This window comes from Brachyistius frenatus, unplaced genomic scaffold (genome assembly GCF_029030835.1).
Source record: "Brachyistius frenatus isolate BFR_SWC_R1_liver_20210118 unplaced genomic scaffold, ASM2903083v1 Contig_26, whole genome shotgun sequence".
NCBI lineage: Eukaryota > Metazoa > Chordata > Actinopteri > Embiotocidae > Brachyistius > Brachyistius frenatus.
In genome coordinates this window covers 4,665,032-4,684,840 of record NW_027210625.1, presented here as the reverse complement: position 1 = coordinate 4,684,840, position 19,809 = coordinate 4,665,032, and the positions used below count along the sequence as shown (strand labels likewise).

The 19,809-nt window shown below is 41.2% G+C and overlaps 2 protein-coding genes across 19 annotated transcripts in view; both read left to right on the top strand.

Annotated features, from left to right (window-relative positions):
- Positions 1-8,876, top strand: part of LOC138620828 (peripheral plasma membrane protein CASK-like) — a 39,436-nt gene extending 30,560 nt beyond the window's left edge. For 6 of the 18 annotated variants that reach the window (XM_069698388.1, XM_069698379.1, XM_069698389.1 and 3 more), the window contains 13 exons: positions 338-416; positions 694-779; positions 891-959; positions 1,140-1,208; positions 1,484-1,519; positions 2,119-2,157; positions 2,633-2,829; positions 3,261-3,376; positions 5,257-5,337; positions 5,608-5,688; positions 5,800-6,005; positions 6,544-6,627; positions 7,785-8,876. In XM_069698388.1, coding sequence (XP_069554489.1) covers positions 338-416; positions 694-779; positions 891-959; positions 1,140-1,208; positions 1,484-1,519; positions 2,119-2,157; positions 2,633-2,829; positions 3,261-3,376; positions 5,257-5,337; positions 5,608-5,688; positions 5,800-6,005; positions 6,544-6,627; positions 7,785-7,961 — 1,320 coding nt within the window. In that variant the 3' untranslated portion in view covers positions 7,962-8,876. The remainder of the gene's footprint in view (positions 1-337; positions 417-693; positions 780-890; positions 960-1,139; positions 1,209-1,483; positions 1,520-2,118; positions 2,158-2,632; positions 2,830-3,260; positions 3,377-5,256; positions 5,338-5,607; positions 5,689-5,799; positions 6,006-6,543; positions 6,628-7,784) is intronic. The other 12 variants (XM_069698396.1, XM_069698391.1, XM_069698397.1 and 9 more) reach the window with 6 other exon arrangements.
- Positions 8,877-13,765: 4,889 nt separating this feature from the next.
- LOC138620716 (nuclear receptor subfamily 0 group B member 1-like) lies at positions 13,766-15,102 on the top strand. The gene is made up of 2 exons (XM_069698124.1): positions 13,766-14,309; positions 14,677-15,102. Exons 1-2 carry the CDS (start codon positions 13,766-13,768, stop codon positions 14,901-14,903), a joined length of 771 nt encoding a protein of 256 aa, XP_069554225.1. The 3' UTR covers positions 14,904-15,102.
- The last annotated feature ends 4,707 nt before the right edge of the window (positions 15,103-19,809 follow it).

Sequence of the window (19,809 nt, the reverse complement as noted above, 5' to 3'; positions counted from 1 at the left end):
AATATGAATGAATTTAGATGGCCTCTTTTTTCCATCTTATTAGTTCATTTATTTCTCTTTATACTGGATCTAAAAATTATGAAATTTCAAATGTAGAGACATTTTCATCACACAGTGTGTTAACATTTGTTCGCACTTCCCTTAGCCACCTCAGTAATAGTATTGCAGTGTGTTATGGCAAATAGGCTTTTTTTTTGTCAAGTCACCTCCAAGAGTACATTGAAATGTGTGTCTATGGGACTACACTCTGTCTCCTGTGTGTAGCAGACGGCAGCGTTGCTCTCCGCTGCTACAATCTGGTGTTACTCATCCCTTCTAACACTCTTGTCTCTTCCAGGGCATTACTCTGAAAATGAACGACCTCAACCACTGTATTGTTGCCCGCATCATGCATGGTGGAATGATTCATCGACAAGGTGAGCCTCCTTACGAGAAAACATATATCTGATGAGATTATAGACGGAGTCTAGAAAGGCGGTGTGGAGATGTGGATCAGAATAAATTGTAATAATTCTCAGATTTCTGGTAATAAAACAAGGGAATGAAACTCTCCCTTAAATGACTGTGGTTCTACTTGGAGCCGTCTCAGGCACTCCGGGGGTTTTCTTGGCCTCTGCTTTGTCAAGCATCGATGCCTCATCGCCTAAGCGCCTCATTTGTAGCATTTAATAATTCATTATTTGTCCACTTCAGGGACTCTGCATGTAGGAGACGAGATCCGAGAGATTAATGGCATCAGCGTCGCTAATCAGACGGTAGAACAGCTCCAGAAGATGCTGGTGAGTCGCGCATATCAGACTTGGTCCTGTGCAGTCAGTCTGCCTCACTTCTTTACCCTGACAGTTTTGAATTTGTGTACCAATATACATTTCCTCCCTTTGTCTCCACAGAAGGAGATGAGGGGTAGCATCACCTTCAAGATTGTACCCAGTTACCGGTCCCAGTCAATGTCCTGTGAGGTAGGGAATCATCAACTCACACACACACACACACACACACACACACACACACACACACACACACACACACACACACACACACACACACACACACACACACACACACACACACACACACACACTCTAATTTTAATATTCTATGGAATCAATAAACTGTTCATTTCTTATTTTCTGCTGCAGAAAGAGTCACCAGATTTGTCTCGGCAGTCGCCTGCTAATGGTCACGCTAGTGTCACCAGCTCCATCCTGGTATGTTTTCTGCTTCTCCTTTTCACTCTCACACACTCCTACATTCCTTCACATGAATAACAGCGTGCTAGTTAAAGAGATATCACACCAAATGTAGTGTGTTTTCCCTCATTATGAGTTATTGTCATTACATTTTAACACAATGGCAGCACACAGATAAAAGTTTGTCATTCTTGGAGCTATAAGTTAAAGTTCATCCAATCAAATCACAAATGAGATTCCTCCTAGATGGCAACTATCAAAATAAAAGTCTGGCATGTTGTCATCCCTTCCAGGACCTGCCATCGACGATCCAGCCTAAAGGCCGCCAGGTGAGATTTCCTACATCTTCACGCCACCACTGCACCCCTCCAGTTTAAATTTCTGCTCCTCTCTTTGCCTTACAAACTGCTACACTCATTCCAACAAGTGAAATGTGCATGTGTGTACTGATGTGTGTGTACTTAAAAGCACTCATGTTCTTCCTTTTTCCATTCTGTCTGTTTTGTTTACATCTCTTATTACTGGCCAGTGTAAGGCCTTAACTGTCACGTGGTTTGGCCGCCCTTAGACATTGGAGGATTCCTGTACAGCTGTATAAAAAAATTAATTTAAAAAAAAGAGCTTATATTAGAGAACCAAAGTTGACTGTTGCATGTGTGTATCAGGGCCCCAACATCACACACACACACACACACACACACACACACACACACACACACACACACACACACACACACACACACACACACACACACACACACACACACACACACACACACACACACACATATGAAATGCAGCAAACACATTTTTATATATTAGATTCAGCATCCAGTTTTGGGTCCCTCATCACCCTTCCTTTGTTTATGCGCCCCAACATTTTCTACTGCATGATATATGTGTGTGTGTGATGCTCTCAACCCCATAGATCTCCAGACCTGCTATCAAGGACAAATTGTCCATCAAGGTAAGATGTATCTAAGTGGACCCTTCGTAGAAGTAGATCCCAACTCCTCCCACCCTGCATCGCAAAGTTTGGTTCCTCATCGTTGTGGTGTTTAGATCTCATGTCAGCCACCAAAAGCTGAGTCTTCATACTGGTTCAAAAAAAATGAGCACAGACCATCCATAAACCGGATTCGCCATCGGGAAGAGAAGTAGCAAAGCGCTTTGTTCGGTCATTTTCGTACTGCTGTCCATCCCTCTAAATGTCTGTGCCTTTTCCTGCTTTGGCTTATATACTCTTGGTTTTCCTGCTGCCGTCTTTCTTCTGTTTAACGACAAGCGTCGGCGGTGCTTTTCTAACTCCTCAACAACTTGCCAGCCACTCTGTTTTCGTACGGGCAGCTTGGCTATTCACATTCTCCCATGGCCGTAGCACTGTTCTTCGACACTGAGTCAGCACCTAATCCATTTTTTATCTCGTTGTCCTGCACCCGCAGATTTACGTACGCGCTCAGTTTGAGTACGACCCGGCAAAAGACGACCTCATCCCTTGCAAGGAGGCGGGCATTCGCTTCCGCGTGGGCGACATCATTCAGATCATCTCCAAGGACGACCACAACTGGTGGCAGGGAAAGCTGGAGAACACCAAGAACGGCACGGCGGGTCTCATCCCATCGCCTGAGCTGCAGGAGTGGTGAGCAGAGGAAAACTTTCCAACCGTACAACATGTCTGGGAGTATTCAAATCCAGTTTTCATTTTATTAGGAACAACTATCTTAAGCTGCAACAAGTCCTACCTTCAATCAAGTTATTATGAGGCAAATATTAAGAGTACCTCTCAGTTCCACTCCAGACAAGTTCAAAATAAACATAAAGGTTTGACAGAGTGTTGCAGCATTCATTAGTTCCAGCGAGGCATAATTAGAAACTACCTGAAATTACCAGTGTACTTTTTGTAATAAATAGATCAGATATCTGCCTAAAGAGGGATGTTTTGAAAAAAAAAAAAAAAAAAAATCCTCCCTGTTAATAAACCTTTGAACTCTATAATAATGTAAAGGGTCACATCGGTTTTGGCTCAAAGTCTTAGCCATTTAATTGAAGAAGTCGATGTGTTGTTTTCAGGCGTGTGGCGTGCATAGCAATGGAGAAGACCAAACAGGAACAGCAGGCCAGCTGTACCTGGTTTGGCAAAAAGAAGAAACAGTACAAAGATAAATACCTGGCCAAGCACAATGCAGGTAAGCCAACACAGTAGCATATTAGTAGAGCAATGCTAACCTACTACCAGCATTTTACTTAATAGCTCGCTAATGCAAAACAGTCTATCTAGTAGGCAATAAGGAGCCTCATTAGGAGTTGCACTAATACCAAAGATTGTATTTTTATACCATTAAAAAAAAAAAAATTGCAGGTGTTTTGAGTAGTTTGATGCAAAGTGCAGAATTGCTCTGCAGTCACACACCAAAAAATGCTTAACTCTTAATTATTAGAAAGGGTTAAAGTGGTTATTAATCATCACTATGCTCAAGAGGACGGGGGTGATGGTGCTTCCTGATTTAGTGCGATACGAATGAAAAGTATTTACGTGTGTGAACTGAAACAACTGAAGCCATTAGTAAACTGTTGCCGTGACAACATGAGCCCTGTTTCATATCGGTTTACATTTTTCCTGTTTCTTGTCAAAGTTTAAACAAGTAAAAACTTTTAATGTGACATTTTCCCAAGTATTTGTTTTTTGTATAACAAAAAAAAACAACCTCAAAAGCCATTGATATTCAAGCCTGTATTCATTGAATTAAATTAAGTTGCACCATTACACCTAGTGATGATTGGCAACTACTTCAAAATGTCCCATAATTGTGAGATAAGGTATCCATTTGTTTTTGTCTCTTATTAAAGGGCATGTGGAATAAATAATCACACTGTTGCATGTCTGTTACGTTTTCCTTCTGACAGACCTTTTCTACTGCTGTCTGGTTTTTCAGTGACTAACAGCTTTTGTTTTTAAGAATTGTGTTTTTTGTTCAATTTGTCTTCTTTTATAGTGTCTTTTTTTATTAATCCTTCCGCTCCCACCCTTTGTCCATATTTCATGCTGTCTCACCCAATGACTTGGCTGCATGTAAGTAACTCCAGGGAGCTGGTATCCAGCTTCTGTGTTTTCTTCCTTCTTCTCTCTGCTTTCATACCTTTTCCTTTTCCCAATATCTCCTTGACTTTTGACTGACGGCTTGTTAGGGTTGTTGTGAGCTGCTTTAGTTTAGTAATAGCATTGTAATTCAGCTTGATTCTGTTTTTCTATCTGACCAAGGTTAGTGCAAATAAGCATGGTTTAATGCTTTCTCAAGGCATCTGACCTTCATCCGGTCTACTTGGTGCTTGTTTGAACTAGAATTATGTTTACATTATCGCATCATTTGAATATTTCAGCTCTAAATATTAAAATCCATCTGATGGACAATCCCAGGCTTGATTTAAGCCACAGGGACAAAACATTGGACTTAATGTTAATCTCATTAAAATTGGTTGTCTCCCTTCTGATTCTCGATTAGGTTTGAAATATGCTTTTATTCACATTATTGTGGTGAATGTACCCTGATTTGTAATTTTTTCAGGTACACCCAGGTATAATCAATGCAGTCTAATACAATAGTTGTGTGATAAATCGTACTTCAAGGCGAGACTCTTAAGTTATAAATCATTGGTATGTTTCTGGTGCTGTTGAACTGTATTGTGATATGTTGTCGCAGCCTATTTATGTCAATAAGTGAAAACACATCTTTAAGTATACAACACAATACAGTTCGACAGCATTACAAACTACATCCTCCAAAATGACCAATAATGTATAGAAATCAACTCTTCTGTAAAACAGGTTCAACAGTGTAGGCTCTAATTAAATAGGATTTTTCACAGTGCCATTGGATTGCATTAGTTAAAGCTCGGAGCACCTGACAGAGTCATAGATATTTTTTTTTCATATAACACATATTTGATTTTTAAATAATGTATACTATCTTTGAAATCTACATTTAACTCCTGAACTGAACATGGTCCACCCTGTCGGACCCTTTCCACCTAATCTTCTGCTAATCTAATGTTTCTCCTCTCTTTGCAGTGTTTGACCAACTAGACCTGGTGACGTATGAGGAAGTGGTCAAACTGCCTTCGTTCAAAAGGAAAACACTGGTTTTGCTTGGTAAGTAAACAGCAAAAGTGTCATACGTATCTAAAAATGCAGTTATGTCATAAAATAGCATATCAAAACAGTCATACTGAAGTAGGCCTAAAAAAAAAATCACAATTTTTTTTAGTCAAGGTATAGTGTGTTGAAAAAGTCATTAAAGTGTCGCTAGTAATCGCATTGTATAGTTTGACAAAAAAAAAAAAAAAGAAGTAGAAAAAGTCAAAGTAGAGTTTCCTAGACCTGTTGTTTATTTAATGGTCTCTTCTGTCTCCATTGATTCAGGTGCGCATGGAGTTGGTAGGAGGCACATCAAGAATACACTCATTACCAAACACCCTGACCGCTTCGCTTACCCTATCCCACGTAAGAACGCACACGCATCACAACCACCAAAGAGAACAAAGCAAACACACTTAAAATGTATTATGTAGTACAATTTCCATTGACTCTTGCTTAATCCCTCTTTCTGCTCAGACACAACTCGGCCTCCTAAGAAGGACGAGGAGAATGGGAAGAACTACTACTTTGTGTCCCACGACCAGATGATGCAGGACATCAGTAACAACGACTACCTGGAGTATGGCAGCCACGAGGACGCCATGTATGGAACCAGGCTGGAGACCATCAGGCAGATCCATGGCCAGGGCATGATCTCCATCCTTGACGTCGAGCCGCAGGTAGCAAGCATCCACCTGATTTTATACACGCACTAACAGTTTAAAATGACAAATAAAAAAAAAGTAAAAAAAAAAAAGCCAGAGTCACGTCTTTGTTGAAGTTGTGACGACAATCTGACTTGGTTGAACCAAGTAACGTCTTCCGCTTTTATGTTCGACGTCTGAAGACAACCCGGTAACAACGACTGAAGGTCAAGGTAGCATTTCTTACGTTTGTGGAAATTAAATCTATTTAATAATCTTGAAGTACTGTGAAATAAAGTTAACAAGTTGAGATGTCATTACACTTTTGTCCTTTTTAACTGGGACACGTTTTATACTCAATGTCATGTCTCACTATTTAGTAATGATTGGTTGAACTGGATGTCTGAATGAAGCTTTGTTGGAAATCATTATTGTTGACTTGCAAATCATTTGTCAAAGTAGCCAACATAGTTTTCTATTTGTATTTTTGATTGTGCTGTTTACTACCATTAGCTGGCGGTTGGGATGGAAGGACTCCAGGATTAAATAATTAAAATGTGTTTTTTTTTCCCATCAGGCTCTAAAGATTCTCAGGACAGCTGAGTTTGCTCCCTATGTTGTCTTCATTGCAGCGCCCACCATCACCCCTGGCATGACTGAGGTACAGTGACAGATACTGAAGATTATTAGCTGTTCCAGTTCACTTTATTTGCACGTACTAACTAACTGATTCAGTTCATACTCCGTTACACAGGTTTGAAGTCTGAATTCAGAGACCTTCTATCGAAATGTTAGTTTTAAAAACACTTTTAAACTGAATCTGCTCCGTAGTGAGAAAAAAAAAAATCCAGTGCATCAGCAACCCAATTTGATACGTGACCGTGAAATTTTGCTTTCCATTTTCCTACATACGACAAAAGGGCAAAAAACTAAAACGAGTAGCAGCTTGTGAGGACGCGCCTGAATTCAGACAAGCAAATCCAGTGTGAAAACTGCTTTTATTTCTGTGTCTACCATCCTTTTTTGTTTTACTCACTGCACGTGTTCTGCTTGCTTTAAGCATGTTTGTATTTTCTTTGGCATGCTTATTCTCATTTGCACCGAAGGTCCCAAAGTGGTGCAGGAAACTGCCTGTAAGTACTTATTACAATGGTGTGTGTGTTCAGCTCGTGTTTGGAGATTGTAGAAAGGCACATCTGGCCTCTGCGTTTGTGTTCCTGTCTGGCAGTCTAGATTTGTTCACTCCCTTTTCGTTTGATTTCATCTAATCCTTCCGATAATCCCCTTATTTGGGTTCTTTCTCAGTGGGGCTTCTTCATTTGTGATGCAACGTTATTCATTGTTGGCCCCACTGTCCTCAACTTACTTCTGCCATTTTACCTCTCTTTAGATAGAATTTTTTTTTTTTTTTTTTTTATCAACACTGCGATATATATTTCTGTAATATTAAACATTTTATATATAGTAAAGTATGTTGTTAAAGTAATATCGAATGAAATTACGGCAATTTGATTTTTTTTTTCCAGTCAGCCAGAAAAATCTCAAGTGTATTGCTAGTTTGTTTTAAAGTATAAATCATTTTAAAAGATGAATTTTGCTTGCTGGTAGTAAAAGATTGGCTAATATTTTTTTTTTACTATATTTAGTTTTTCTAGAGAAAAACTCACTAGATGGTCCATTTACAAAACAGATACAGTCCAAGCTTCTTCTTTTTTTCTCAGCGTGCATCAGTCAAAGTATGAACAAAAAACTGGAGCAAAAGAGCCATATCACACAGAACAAGTGAACTCGCCCTCTTTTTCCCTGTCGCACACCCAGGATGATTCTCTTCAGCGGCTCCAGAAGGAATCGGAGATGCTGCAGCGGACCTACGCTCACTATTTTGACCAGACCATCATCAACAATGAGATAGATGACACCATTCGCCTGCTGGAGGAGGCTGTAGACCTGGTGTCCACCACTGCTCAGTGGGTTCCTGTATCCTGGGTCTACTGACATACAATCAATGGCAATGAGCTCCGACGTGGAATCTAAACTTTGTCAAATCCCTGTGAATCACATCTCTCATCAGAATCACACTTCTGTAGATAAACTGTTGTTGAAAAAGAGGGCAATGAAGAAACTAATGACAGATGTTTCATTACAGAGACTTCATCCTGCCCCAGCCCCCTTCTTTCTCAACAGCCTCAAAGGCATATTGTTGTGTACATATATACATATATATATAAATGATAAAAAATTAAGTGAATATGGTTCTGTCCTCATATAGTTGAAGGGTGGGGAGTGGCGGGGCAGCGTAGTTGATATTTTGTACTTTTCTTTTGTAATTCATGGATGGATGGTACTATTGGAAAGGCAATAGCGAGCATGACCATAAAGCAGTCTTATGGGGGTGCCTGTGTGTATGTTGACCTTTTAAGGCACTTCTCGTGGTACTCTGTGTCCTCCCCGACTTTCCCTAATCTCCTCGGCCCCTGTGACAAACAAGCCGAACTTTGAAGCACATTAGAAGCTGCTAAAGTGGCGACAAGTAACTCCCTCAGCTCCGAATGCAAGTTTGAGTGAAGCAAAAAGCACAGGAAACTTGGCAGTTTCTTTTCCCCCCCAGCCCTTTATTTATTTCTTTGGCCCTCTGTGCCTTTCAGATTGTTGAAGGAGCACACTGCACCCCCCCTCCCTCCCTTACCCCCTTTGGCTGTCTTTCCCTTTGTTGCTGTCCTAATAGGGCTGGGTATTGTTCCAAAACTTTCGACACTCGTTCCTGAACAATCCTTTTTTTCAATACCAAATTCATAAAAGCTGTTCTGAACAAAAAGAAAATATATTACGATACAAATCATTTTAACACACACAAGCCCTGTCTGACGGCGCAAGGTAGTGTTTCACCTGCATGCCTCTACAAGGTGTGAGACGGCCTCACGTCTGGGTACAAGCATGCTGCATGCTTATCTCAGGGTGAGAATGCATTTGTGATGGTGGGGGGGGCGCAAGTGCAGAGACTTTTTGCATTAAGAGGGCGAAGACTGTAACCCAGATTATTTTCTGCGGCAACAGTTTACAGATGTCCCCGAAACCCCCCTCTCCCCCTCCAAACTCCCCCCGCCCATGCAGGCTATGTGCAGACACAAGCACAGAGGAGGCTCCAGTACTTATGTAGTTACTGCAGTGCATGCAACTCAGACAGGCGTATGGTCAAACATTTGTTTGCAAAGACTGAAATAAGGCCTTAAACTGACTGATTGACTATCTAGTTGTACCTGCTCACTAACATGAATGAAATTTACTCCTTAAGTGTCACCATTTGGTGCAGAATGACGAGGTATTATTCAGTCAACGACAGTGGAGAAGTAATTCGGTCGGTGCCATAAATGTATCCAAGTTCGGTACCCAGCTCTATATCCTACACTTCCCCTCCCAACCTTTGATGGTCTTTGTTTACATCTCAGTTTGCACAAAATGGACAATGAAGAAAACATGTACTGCATTTTGTCACCTCAGTTTCATTACGTCTTGCCTACTCTCTGTGGCTGTCTTCACTCCTCTCCCTCCTACATGAAATGCTCATCAGTGGTCAGTAGACCGGGGAACGTTGTTCTGTGAGACACTACCGGTTATGAAAAAGCACTGACACCCACCGCTGAACGTGGCTCCTCAACTGGAAGAAGACAAGAACATTAAAAAAAAATAAAAAATAAAAAAAACAACAGGAAAGAGACAAACTGCCTTATCAGAGCCTCGGGGGAGGAAGTCAGTAACACCTATGCACACCCCTGGATTCTGCCAAGCAGACCGCCATGTCAACTATTTTCTTCTTTCCTACCGCTCGGATCGCGAACCACGCCGGTTAAAATCGAAGCGTTCAGAGGAATGTTTGTGTCGAAGGGGAGGGCCTCACGTAGGCGGGACAAATCCAGGCAAGAGCCACCATTTTGGAACTGTTAACTGTTGTCTTTAAAAATATAAAGGAGTATTCCTGTTTTGGGGGAAAGAAAAATAACAAAATTTTGTGTATAAATGTTTCAATGGTGCGTACGTCATATGAGTGAACTACCAAGAGCCAGTGTATATTAACCCTTAAAAGAAGCTCAGTATGTGACTTTACCAGACGTGGCACAACACTCTCCCACCTACAGTAACTCAGCACGTCAGTCGAAAAGCTTGAGAAAAATCCATAAAGCAAAAAAATTTAAAATAAATAGTTTCAACTGGGGTGTGATTGCTGTTGTGCCATTTTGAGTAAAGTGTTTTCATTTCAAGTCCTGTGTAAATTACCTCTGCAAATGACAAAAGCAGCTCTTCTGTATGAAATGTTGTTCTTTTTTGTTATTTCATTTTTAAAAAAAAATATATTTCCTTTTACGTGTTTAAAGTAAACTGCCCCGTCTTCCTTTTTTTCTCCGAGACATTTAAGGGCACAATTATTTTGTATTTTACATGTAACGGTATTACAGCATTGCACTACTGTTTTCAGAGCCCGAGCATCGATGGTGCGAAAGCCCTATTGTTATTCAAGCGATTACTATTATTCTCCGTGAACAACTGCATTTTTGGAGGCTTTATCATCCTCAAAAACTCATGAAAGTTGGTACACGCGTCTCTCCCGGCCAAAAATGTCATATTTTAGTGGAGTTGGGAGTGGGCGTGGCCAAATGGGTCGCTAGCGCCCCCTAAACAGATGCCCTGGCGGCTACATTTAGGCTACATTTACCTACACGCACAAAATGCAGTGGGCAAGTATATCACACCTAGACGTACAAAAAAAAGTTACATTGCACCATTACGTCAACTCACTATAGCATGCTGTCCAAAAAGTGACCCGAAAATGACTTTTGGGTCACTTTTTGCTATAGCATGACTTTTATGTTTTCATAATTTGGACGACATGCCATAGTATGATTTAAAAAAAAGGTCACGACAAAAGGGGGGAGGGGGGCTCAAACCCAAAACCTTCTGGCTGAAAGGCAACAGTACTTACCATTATATCACCAATCTTGCCAAAATATGGTCTGCATTGTGACAAATCTTTAGCTCACTGGTCAAATGTGACCAATATTGCCGCAGACACATTTTTTGGATAGTAGATATACGTGTTTTCAAGGGGGTCTGCAGTGATATTAAATATCTTCCTGTAATGTGTAGTGTACGCAAAACTTTTTCAATTTCTCCAAACGTTCCAACTTCGCTAAAACTGAATCACCATCAACAGGCCAAGGTGGAATTTGAACCATTAATGGCGACCTTGGTGAAGTAGAATCTTTTACACGTTGAGTTAACCAGACTCTCGGTTGAGTCACTGGAAAGCTAAAAGTGAAATCCGTGAAATCACTTTCTCCTGCCACGGTACGTTCTCCGGCGCCGAAGATAGTCCAGCGGTCTACGACGCCGACACCGAGCTGGAATAGAGCTCATGAAGACACAGGTTAGAGTCCAGCTCTGGAATTACTCATGGTTCAAACAGAGTTAGTCCCTGTAAAGGTATTACTGGCATGCATGTTTAATAAAGCAACCAAAAAAAAGGCAATTTATTTTAAAGAATAATAAAGAACAGGATCGAGGAAAAAATTTAAAACTGCAAGCGGGAATATGTGGACCCTCGCGTGCTGCACGTCGGGGATCCAAGTCTAGGTATCAAACAAATTTCGGCAATACCTCGCAGTAGTAGTTGCACTGTACAAAGTAGGTAATGCGAGACGTGAGCAAGCCGATCAGTGATGCTGAATCACTTGTGATTTTAAGTGTTTCAAAAGAGCCTGCATCCTAAACTTCTCTCCCATTACATTACACTACATTTCATTTAGCTGACGCTTTCATCCAAAGCGACTTACAATAAGTGCATTTCAACCATGAGGGTACAAAACCCAGGACAACAGGAATCAAGAAAATACAATTTCTTCAAGAAAGCCAAACTACAAAGTGCCATCAGTGCTCCCACTTTGAACACTGAGCGATCAGCATGTCTTCTCATAAACTGGAAATTAAGACTGGAACAAAAGAACTTTCTGTTTTGACTCGAGGCTTTTCTCGGCATTGTAGCTTGTTTAAGTGCAATGTGAAAAGCACTGAAAGGCCTTGATGTCGAATGAAACTCTTCATAAACAACCCTGAGAAATACAGAAAAGGATCATTAGCAACAACTTGGTTGAAAAGCATCAGTCCTTCAGAATTCTACATGACATTCATCCAGCTTCCATCCCTGACTGATCGTTGTATAATCATCTTGGTTTGAATTCAGACATATGTTTTCTGCAACACTTTGTTTCTATAGAAACAGATTCCTGTACAAGGAGAAATGTCTGGCCTTGTCAGGTAATCACACACTGAGGGCAGCTTTCCTTTCTGCTCGTGTCTGTCTGCTGCTTTAAACCTTATGACCAAGGAAATGGAATCAAACTGTAATATGATTAGATTCGGGATCAGAAAAATTAAGTGTCCTCTGCAGAGTGACAAAAAGTAAGAGAATTCAGTCGCGAGACTTCTGTTAAAACCTACAACAACATTTTCTCTGTTCTGAATTTATCTTGAACATTTCTACTTAACTCGACTTCAAGGTTCAACATTTCTTTCACCGCCTACAAGGCTGTACATGGTCAGACTTCATGATGTTTTGCGAACTAGCCCCTGATCATACATAAATTAGATCTGAAAACACTTTGGGAGGGGGAAACAGGTAAAGGTGAGTAGTTGCAATATGCCAATATCCCAGCTGTGCACATGGTTCCCAGCATCTACCCTTTAACAATAAATGCATTTAATAAAATAGTGTGTTCTCTGTTTGGCTGAGACACAGTATGTGAAATAGTTACGCAATAAATAGGAGGATTCAAGTTTTTAGTAACTAAAACACAGCAGGCTGTATTAACTGTCTGTAGGCTGCAAAACTCCAACCTCCTTTCTACCCTCTAAAACCAATCTGCAGGACTTTGCATAGACAAACAGGACTTGTGCCCCATCTCACAGTGGGATACAAACACTCTGATGCAAAACAACTCAAATTAAGCCTAAGAGACTCAGCTGAAGCGATTTAAAGCCCAAAATCACAGAAAGTACAATAAGTTGTACAAGCAAGCACATGGTATTCACATGCAACAAGCACATAATTTGTTCCAACTATGCACAAATGAGGTCAGGGCCCCCAAATCAATTCCTGCTCAGGGTCCCTCTGTCTACTTATTAGCCTTCACTAAGCCTCTTCAAATCTTCCATCAAGCAGGCCAGGACAACCAGAGGAAAACTGGAAGTTGTCTGATTTATCAAAATTAAGGCTTCATATTTGCCAGGTCAAAATACTCCAACCACAGAATTGAATGTCACTTGAACAGAAATAGAATCGCTTGTAACTGTTTTTCGACCCCATTTTCTTCATGGATTGTGCAAGAGCCACAGTATGTTAATTTAAATGTCCTGCATATTCATAATTACATTTATAATTTCTGCTCATTATAAAGGAAATAGGTGACACAATGTAATTTTAAATTTTTTATCAGTAAACATTTCTGTTAATGGATTACATCTGCCATCACATCAGACTGACGTTACTGTGCCTGAAGTTCATTACTGGCTTACATTTGATTAAATAGAGAGAATGCTACTTCAAATCACATACTGTCACTTGGCTATGAACACGTTCACCTGCTGCCACGTTTGTGTGCTTTTATTGTGAAAACACTAACCGGACGTGTGTTTTTAGCGTACCTTGTGAGGGCTGGGGCCACAACTCTATGAAATAAATAAATAAATTTAAAAAAAACACGATATTCGGGAAAACAAGCTCAACTAGTCTGGCCGCTTTGACAGGCGCCATGTCGTCCTGTGAATGTCCAGGCACCGAGGACACGGGACAGGGAAGCATCCTCTACAGCCTCCTGAACAAAGGCTCGCAGCGCCCGCTAGGACGCACGGAGACGCCCGCTGCGCACCGGGTTTGCTCCTGCGCGCCGAGGAGAAAACTCGTGGCAATTCGGGCTCCACAATTAGTTTTCAAAGCGGCCTCCGGGGTTCTCGTGAAAACTTTCAGGTTCGTGAAAAATGTGCCGTGTTTTCGGGGTTTGCCGGCGGAGGACCAGCTCCGGCTTGTGCGCAACAGCTGGGCGCCGCTGCTGGTTTTGGGCTTGGTGCAGGACTCCGTGGACTTCGACACGGTGGAGACGCAGCAGCCCAGTCTGTTACACAGGATTTTAACGCGCGACAAAGATCGACAGCAGCGCACTGCGGTTGACATGCAAGACCCCGGGGTGCCTGTCGGTGATGTGGAGGGCATCAAGACGTTTATGAAGAAGTGCAGAGGACTGCGGATCACCGTTAAAGAGTACGCGTTTCTGAAAGGGGCGATACTATTCACACCGGGTAAGAATCCGTCAATGTCTTCCACACAGCACCATAAAGTTGGTCATTCTGATAGTGAGACGGTCTGAATTTAAATCACTTAAAATGTGGTTTCTGCGCGACTTAGTTTTGATCCTGTTGTGCCCTCTTAAGTTTATTGCATGAACGCTGTAGTATCCGTAAAAAGTTAATTGCCTAGTAGACCATAAATGACTTCATCTTACATGATGAGCCTACAGACTAACTTGTCTTTACAGGCGCATTAATACAGCTGTGAATTTATAACGGTGATGATTAAATATGATAATGGCGAATTATTAACACGTACATTCTGGGTCTGTTGCCGGTGAATCAAACTTCCCTCTGTGTTTCTATCCCCGGCATGCAGAGGTGACCGAGCTGGAGTGTCGGGACTACATTCAGGAGCTGCAGAGGGAGGCTGAGCGCGCGCTTTACGAGCATGTGAGGACGGTCTGCCGGTTCGGCAAGCTGCGCGTCATCCTCCACACCTTGCGCTCCGTGGACCAGGACGCGGTGGCGGGACTCTTCTTCAGACCCGTGACTGGGCCGAGCAGCGTGGACGCACACGTGATTGCTATGTTTAATGAGCGGTAGAAGAATTTGGGACCGAGTGACAGACGCCTGATTGCTCATTTAATATAATAATGTATTTATACTTCTTTGGCCATCATTGCTCAGAACATCAGCTGCACATCACGGTTTTTTTTGTGTGTGTGAGGACACTGAGAAGCGCTCTGACACAATGACCATAATAATAATAATACAAAAACTGAATAACTGCAGTAAAAAAGACTAAAACTACCATTTACTTGTTTGTTTTTTTGGTGACACATCTTTACACAAAAATATTGAGTAAACTGCAAACCAGTGACATCTTTTTGAACTGGCCAGTTTTGAAATCCAATAACTAAAGTAAAGGGTGCAATGAGTTCCTCTCCTGTATAGGCATACAGAGCAGAGAGTAGCTCAGGACACGAGTCCTGCTTGAAGTCTGGGGGATTGAAGGTTCAACTCTTGCTAGAGGCACTCAATTTTGAAATCCAAAAGCCAAAGCAAAGAGTGAAATGTGCACCGATCGCATATATCCTCCGTGAATGGATAGCTCAGAGTGGAAGAGAGCTGCTTCAGGAATTGGAAGTTACAGAATTTGAAAGGCCAACAGCCAAAGTAAAGACTGAAATTACCAACAAAAGCCCGACTTTGTGAGCGGGTAGCTCCGAGTGGAAAGGGACAACTTGGGGACTCGGGAGGTCATGAGGTTGCATCTTACCCGAGGTACTGATTTTTAAAGGCTTACAGCCAAAGCAAAGACTGAAATAGGTACCGAAAGCCTGACTTCTGTGTGAGCTCAGAGTTCTGCAAACAAGAGTTGTTTCTGATCTCTACGCTTGTCAAAATTTCTCGGAAATTACTGAATCAAACAGCAGCACAGTTTCACTGCATGACACTCAAAGAAAGCCAGGAATGTAAATCTCCCAATTTCGTGTTTATAGTTAGAACACAAAAATATCTGAATAATTAAACATTTTATATTAACAGGATATGATTGTAAAATCAAATTGCACCAAATATTTAATCACAGTGTTGTTTTCTGAAGCTGTTTCACCCTTTCTGTCTGAACAAAAAAAAAACAACATAAATTTTAGCAACAGCTCAATGGGGAGGATTGAGAAATACAAGTTTCTATGACAGTCCACAACGGGTCAGAGTTGGATCTTAAAATACTCAATGAAATGGCGACAATAGCCTCAACATTTGTACCTGCAACTCCACTTCGTTTAATTCAACAACGAAATCAATGCTGCCCCCTCGTGGCAGCCGCCAGTAACACTTTCCATCGTCAGTCACACCTGCGGTCACCAGGTGCACCTGATCAGCGTTTGTCTGCGGCTCCTCTGGTGCCGTTTGGTTCAACGAAATTCAAGGATTTATGGAAAACAACGTCGGTTTTCAGGTAATTTCTGATTTAAAAAAAAAAAAAAAAAAAAATGTGACTGTAGTTTCTTGTATTCCTGGTATCTTTTGGAGTTCAGTCATTTCTAAACTGCTGACTTGCACACTGATATCTCGGAGCAGAAGGCCAATTTTGATGTAATGCTGCTGGAATGGATGCTAATTTGTTAGCACACGTGTCATCCTGCCTGCATGGTTTGACACTTCCTACTAATGTACCTTATTTGTCTTAATCAATGACGTCATGTAGTGTTATCATTTTTTTTTGCATTTGCAGATACTTTATTTCGCCACTAGAGGTCACACTTGACCACATCATTATATGTAACCCAGATAATACTTTTAATTTCTCCATATAAACCTCAACACTTTGATTTAATGTAACCAGATATTGTCCCTGCATTGATTACTATCAGTTCTTATCTTACTAAGACTAATGTTGTATTATTCAATTTCTGTCTTTTTGAGAACCACAGCCACCCACAAATGCCCAAAATTCAATCATTAAAAGTCTTTGGATTGAACCCATCTCTATCTGTCCTGTGAGTTTGGCTCAGCAGGTCAGTACCACAAGTGTTGCTGCATTTCTGGGGAATGTTAATGGAAAAATGTTGTTTACACTTTAATTTGTATCATCTGAATCTGCACAGAAACTAAAGCTGTCGGAGAAATGTCATCCTGATGGTTGACCTGAGTATTTTCTTTACACCAAAACAACTGAACCTTACATTTTCTTACTTGACGTACATTTTGTTGCAAGTACTTTAATTTAGCTGAATAAAACGATGAACACACAGGATTTACTTGTTGAGTGTATTTATCATCTTACACTGTTGTTTCTTTTACTTCACTGAATGGTCTGAATACTTCTTCCTCCAAAAAAAAGCCAGCAGAGGGCAGGACAGCACCAGGATACATGTCTCACAGCTCATTGTGACCCTTGACCCCAGCGGCTGCTGTTACCAGGGACTGTATCAGGTAAGATGTCAGACGCACAGTCCCCTTTCACGGCTTCTTCTTCTTCTTCTTCTTCTTCTTCTTCTTCTTCTTCTTCTTCTTCTTCTGTGAGCTGCAGACCTTTGCTGCTGCACAGCTCCCAGCAGACAAAAAAAAAAAAAAAAAAAGCAGCTGTAAGAAAACCAGAAAATTCCTGTAGATGACAACATGTTGATGTGACATCACAGTCTGATTTATGATGACAAAGAAAGTGGAACTTGAGTCCAGAGCTAAAAAAAAATTAAAAAAAATACTGTTTACACTGTTAAAACTTTTTGTGAGAAATAATTCCCATTAAAATTATATTTTGACAGACTTTTTTTTACGACTGTATTGTTTGATGTAAAGTGCTTAAAAAAAACAGGATACATATTTATCATTCAGTTTTAATAAAAAAAAAAAAAAACTGCATTAAATGTAAATTTTGTCCAGTCAAGCACTTGCTTACTTGACTTACTTACTTATTTTGAAACCAACACAACATTTCAGGTGCAGCAACCTGATAGATAGTTAAAAGATCGTTTTTGCCACTTAAAACCGCAAAAATATCGTGTAATGGCGATAGGGATGTAAAAATAGATAAATAAATATAGTCTTCAGTGGCCTTTGGTGGACAAACCATGCAACCAGAGCACGCAAGGAATCTCGTGTGGCCCAAACGGACAAACGAGCTTGTCGGAGTCCACATACACGAGTGAACGTACTCGCATCTCACACCAAAGATGGATGGATGTCAAAGACCGGCTGGACAACCTGTTGTATTTAACTCCAGAATTTAAGGACAGTATTAGTGAAGCGCTCTGAGGAATGAAACCTGCAACTCTGACACCTGCAGCTGGTAAATGCACCTCATCTCAGACTGTCGTACCGAGCAATCTACGTCTTAATACCCTTCAAGAACAAGAACTAAAAAAATAACAATGATATACTCTAGCTTAAATATTAGTTTATGTGCAAACTTGTATATTTATTTTCCATATGTGAAGAACTATCAATTAGTTTACACTGCAAGTGACATGACAGCAACCTGTCAAAATTAACCCAACTTCTATATATTTACATTTATCCAACTCAACTGTATCTAACTTTGCATTGTCTAACAGCTGAACTGGATTTTTCACAGTTCCATTTCAGCGCTGTGGACACAGATGAGTTAATGAGGCTCAGGTGCAGCTCGTCCTCACCGCACCTGACAAACACATCGACTTATTAGCTTGTGTTAGTGTTGAAACCTCAGTGACAATAATGTGCACTTGTTTGAAAAATCTTTTACAGACCCAGCCGATGCAGAAAGATTCTGCTTACCTTCATTATTATCGTGCGCATGAACGAATCCAAACGTGCCCAAGATATAGTAAATCGTGGCCGCAATTTAGTAATTCCTGCCCACTACTTTTTTTTCTTTCTTTCTCTCAATGGCCACTCCGGGGCTCCGTACACAGGCTGGGATGGAAAGAAAGGGGGGGAAATCTTATCATTTAGAGCCTTCACAATGGGCATAAAGAGCTGCTAATCTGCTTCATCTCCCCGCTTCTTTTGTTCGGGTGGAAAAGACCTTCTGTCCACCGCCCGCTTGTCACCCCGCTCCTTTGTCCCCCAGTGGATGTGATGGCCTGCCCATCACAAACCTCATCTCTCTCCTCTTTTGTGGGGACCACCACATCCAGCCTCAGCTGGACTCCCATAAGTCCTTTAGGTGTGTCTTTCCTTGTATTCAATCCTACCTCTCATTCTCCTTTCTGCTTCTTTGTTTGCCGGAGGCTGCCTGACGCGTATGAATGGGAACAGGCGGGGATAAGACGGATGTGTATGCCAATCCAATCCGTTGATTTAGTGAGAAAAAGAATATTGGTGGTGTTAGGGAGTGCTACATCCAATCTCATTAGTACTAAGGGCGATCAATAAAGCTTTCGCTTCTGCTGAATGTAGTGTTCACTAAAGGACTGGGCTTTGTGATTTCGTTTCTCACTACAAGCTCCCTGGCTGATGACCTTTGCTACCTTTAATACTCACAAATCACCTGTGATCTATTGTGTGGCTGGTGCGTAGACAGGCTCCATCATATAGTGGATTCAGTCTGGTAAGCATCGACCATGCTTTTGGGCTGTGAATTCCAACTGATGTACTTTCAGGGATGCAAAATTGAATCATATTTTCTTGCGGTGATCAATATAGGAAGCTCTTATGTTTGTGTTTACATCTTTGAGGCATAACATCTGTTTTAATGGCATGGTTTCACCCCCACAAATGTTTGTTTTGAAGTCATTCTGGCTGTCTGCCGGGAAAAAAGGAGCTCATGAAGTTTACAACCTGTTTCATCATTGAGTGAATGACCCTCCTTCAATCTTTGTCAAGACACACTCAACTTACACATTCTCTGTGAAGGTATATCAAAGAAAAATTAATTTTAAAGGCATTTAAATGGGTGACTAGCTGCTGAGTGCATGGAGTCGATGACCTCCAACATTTGGAAAAGCTCTCCACTTGGAAAGACTTTCCATATGGCCCACTGAGCTTGACACCGCGTCCCTCAGGTTTGAGCTTGAACCGT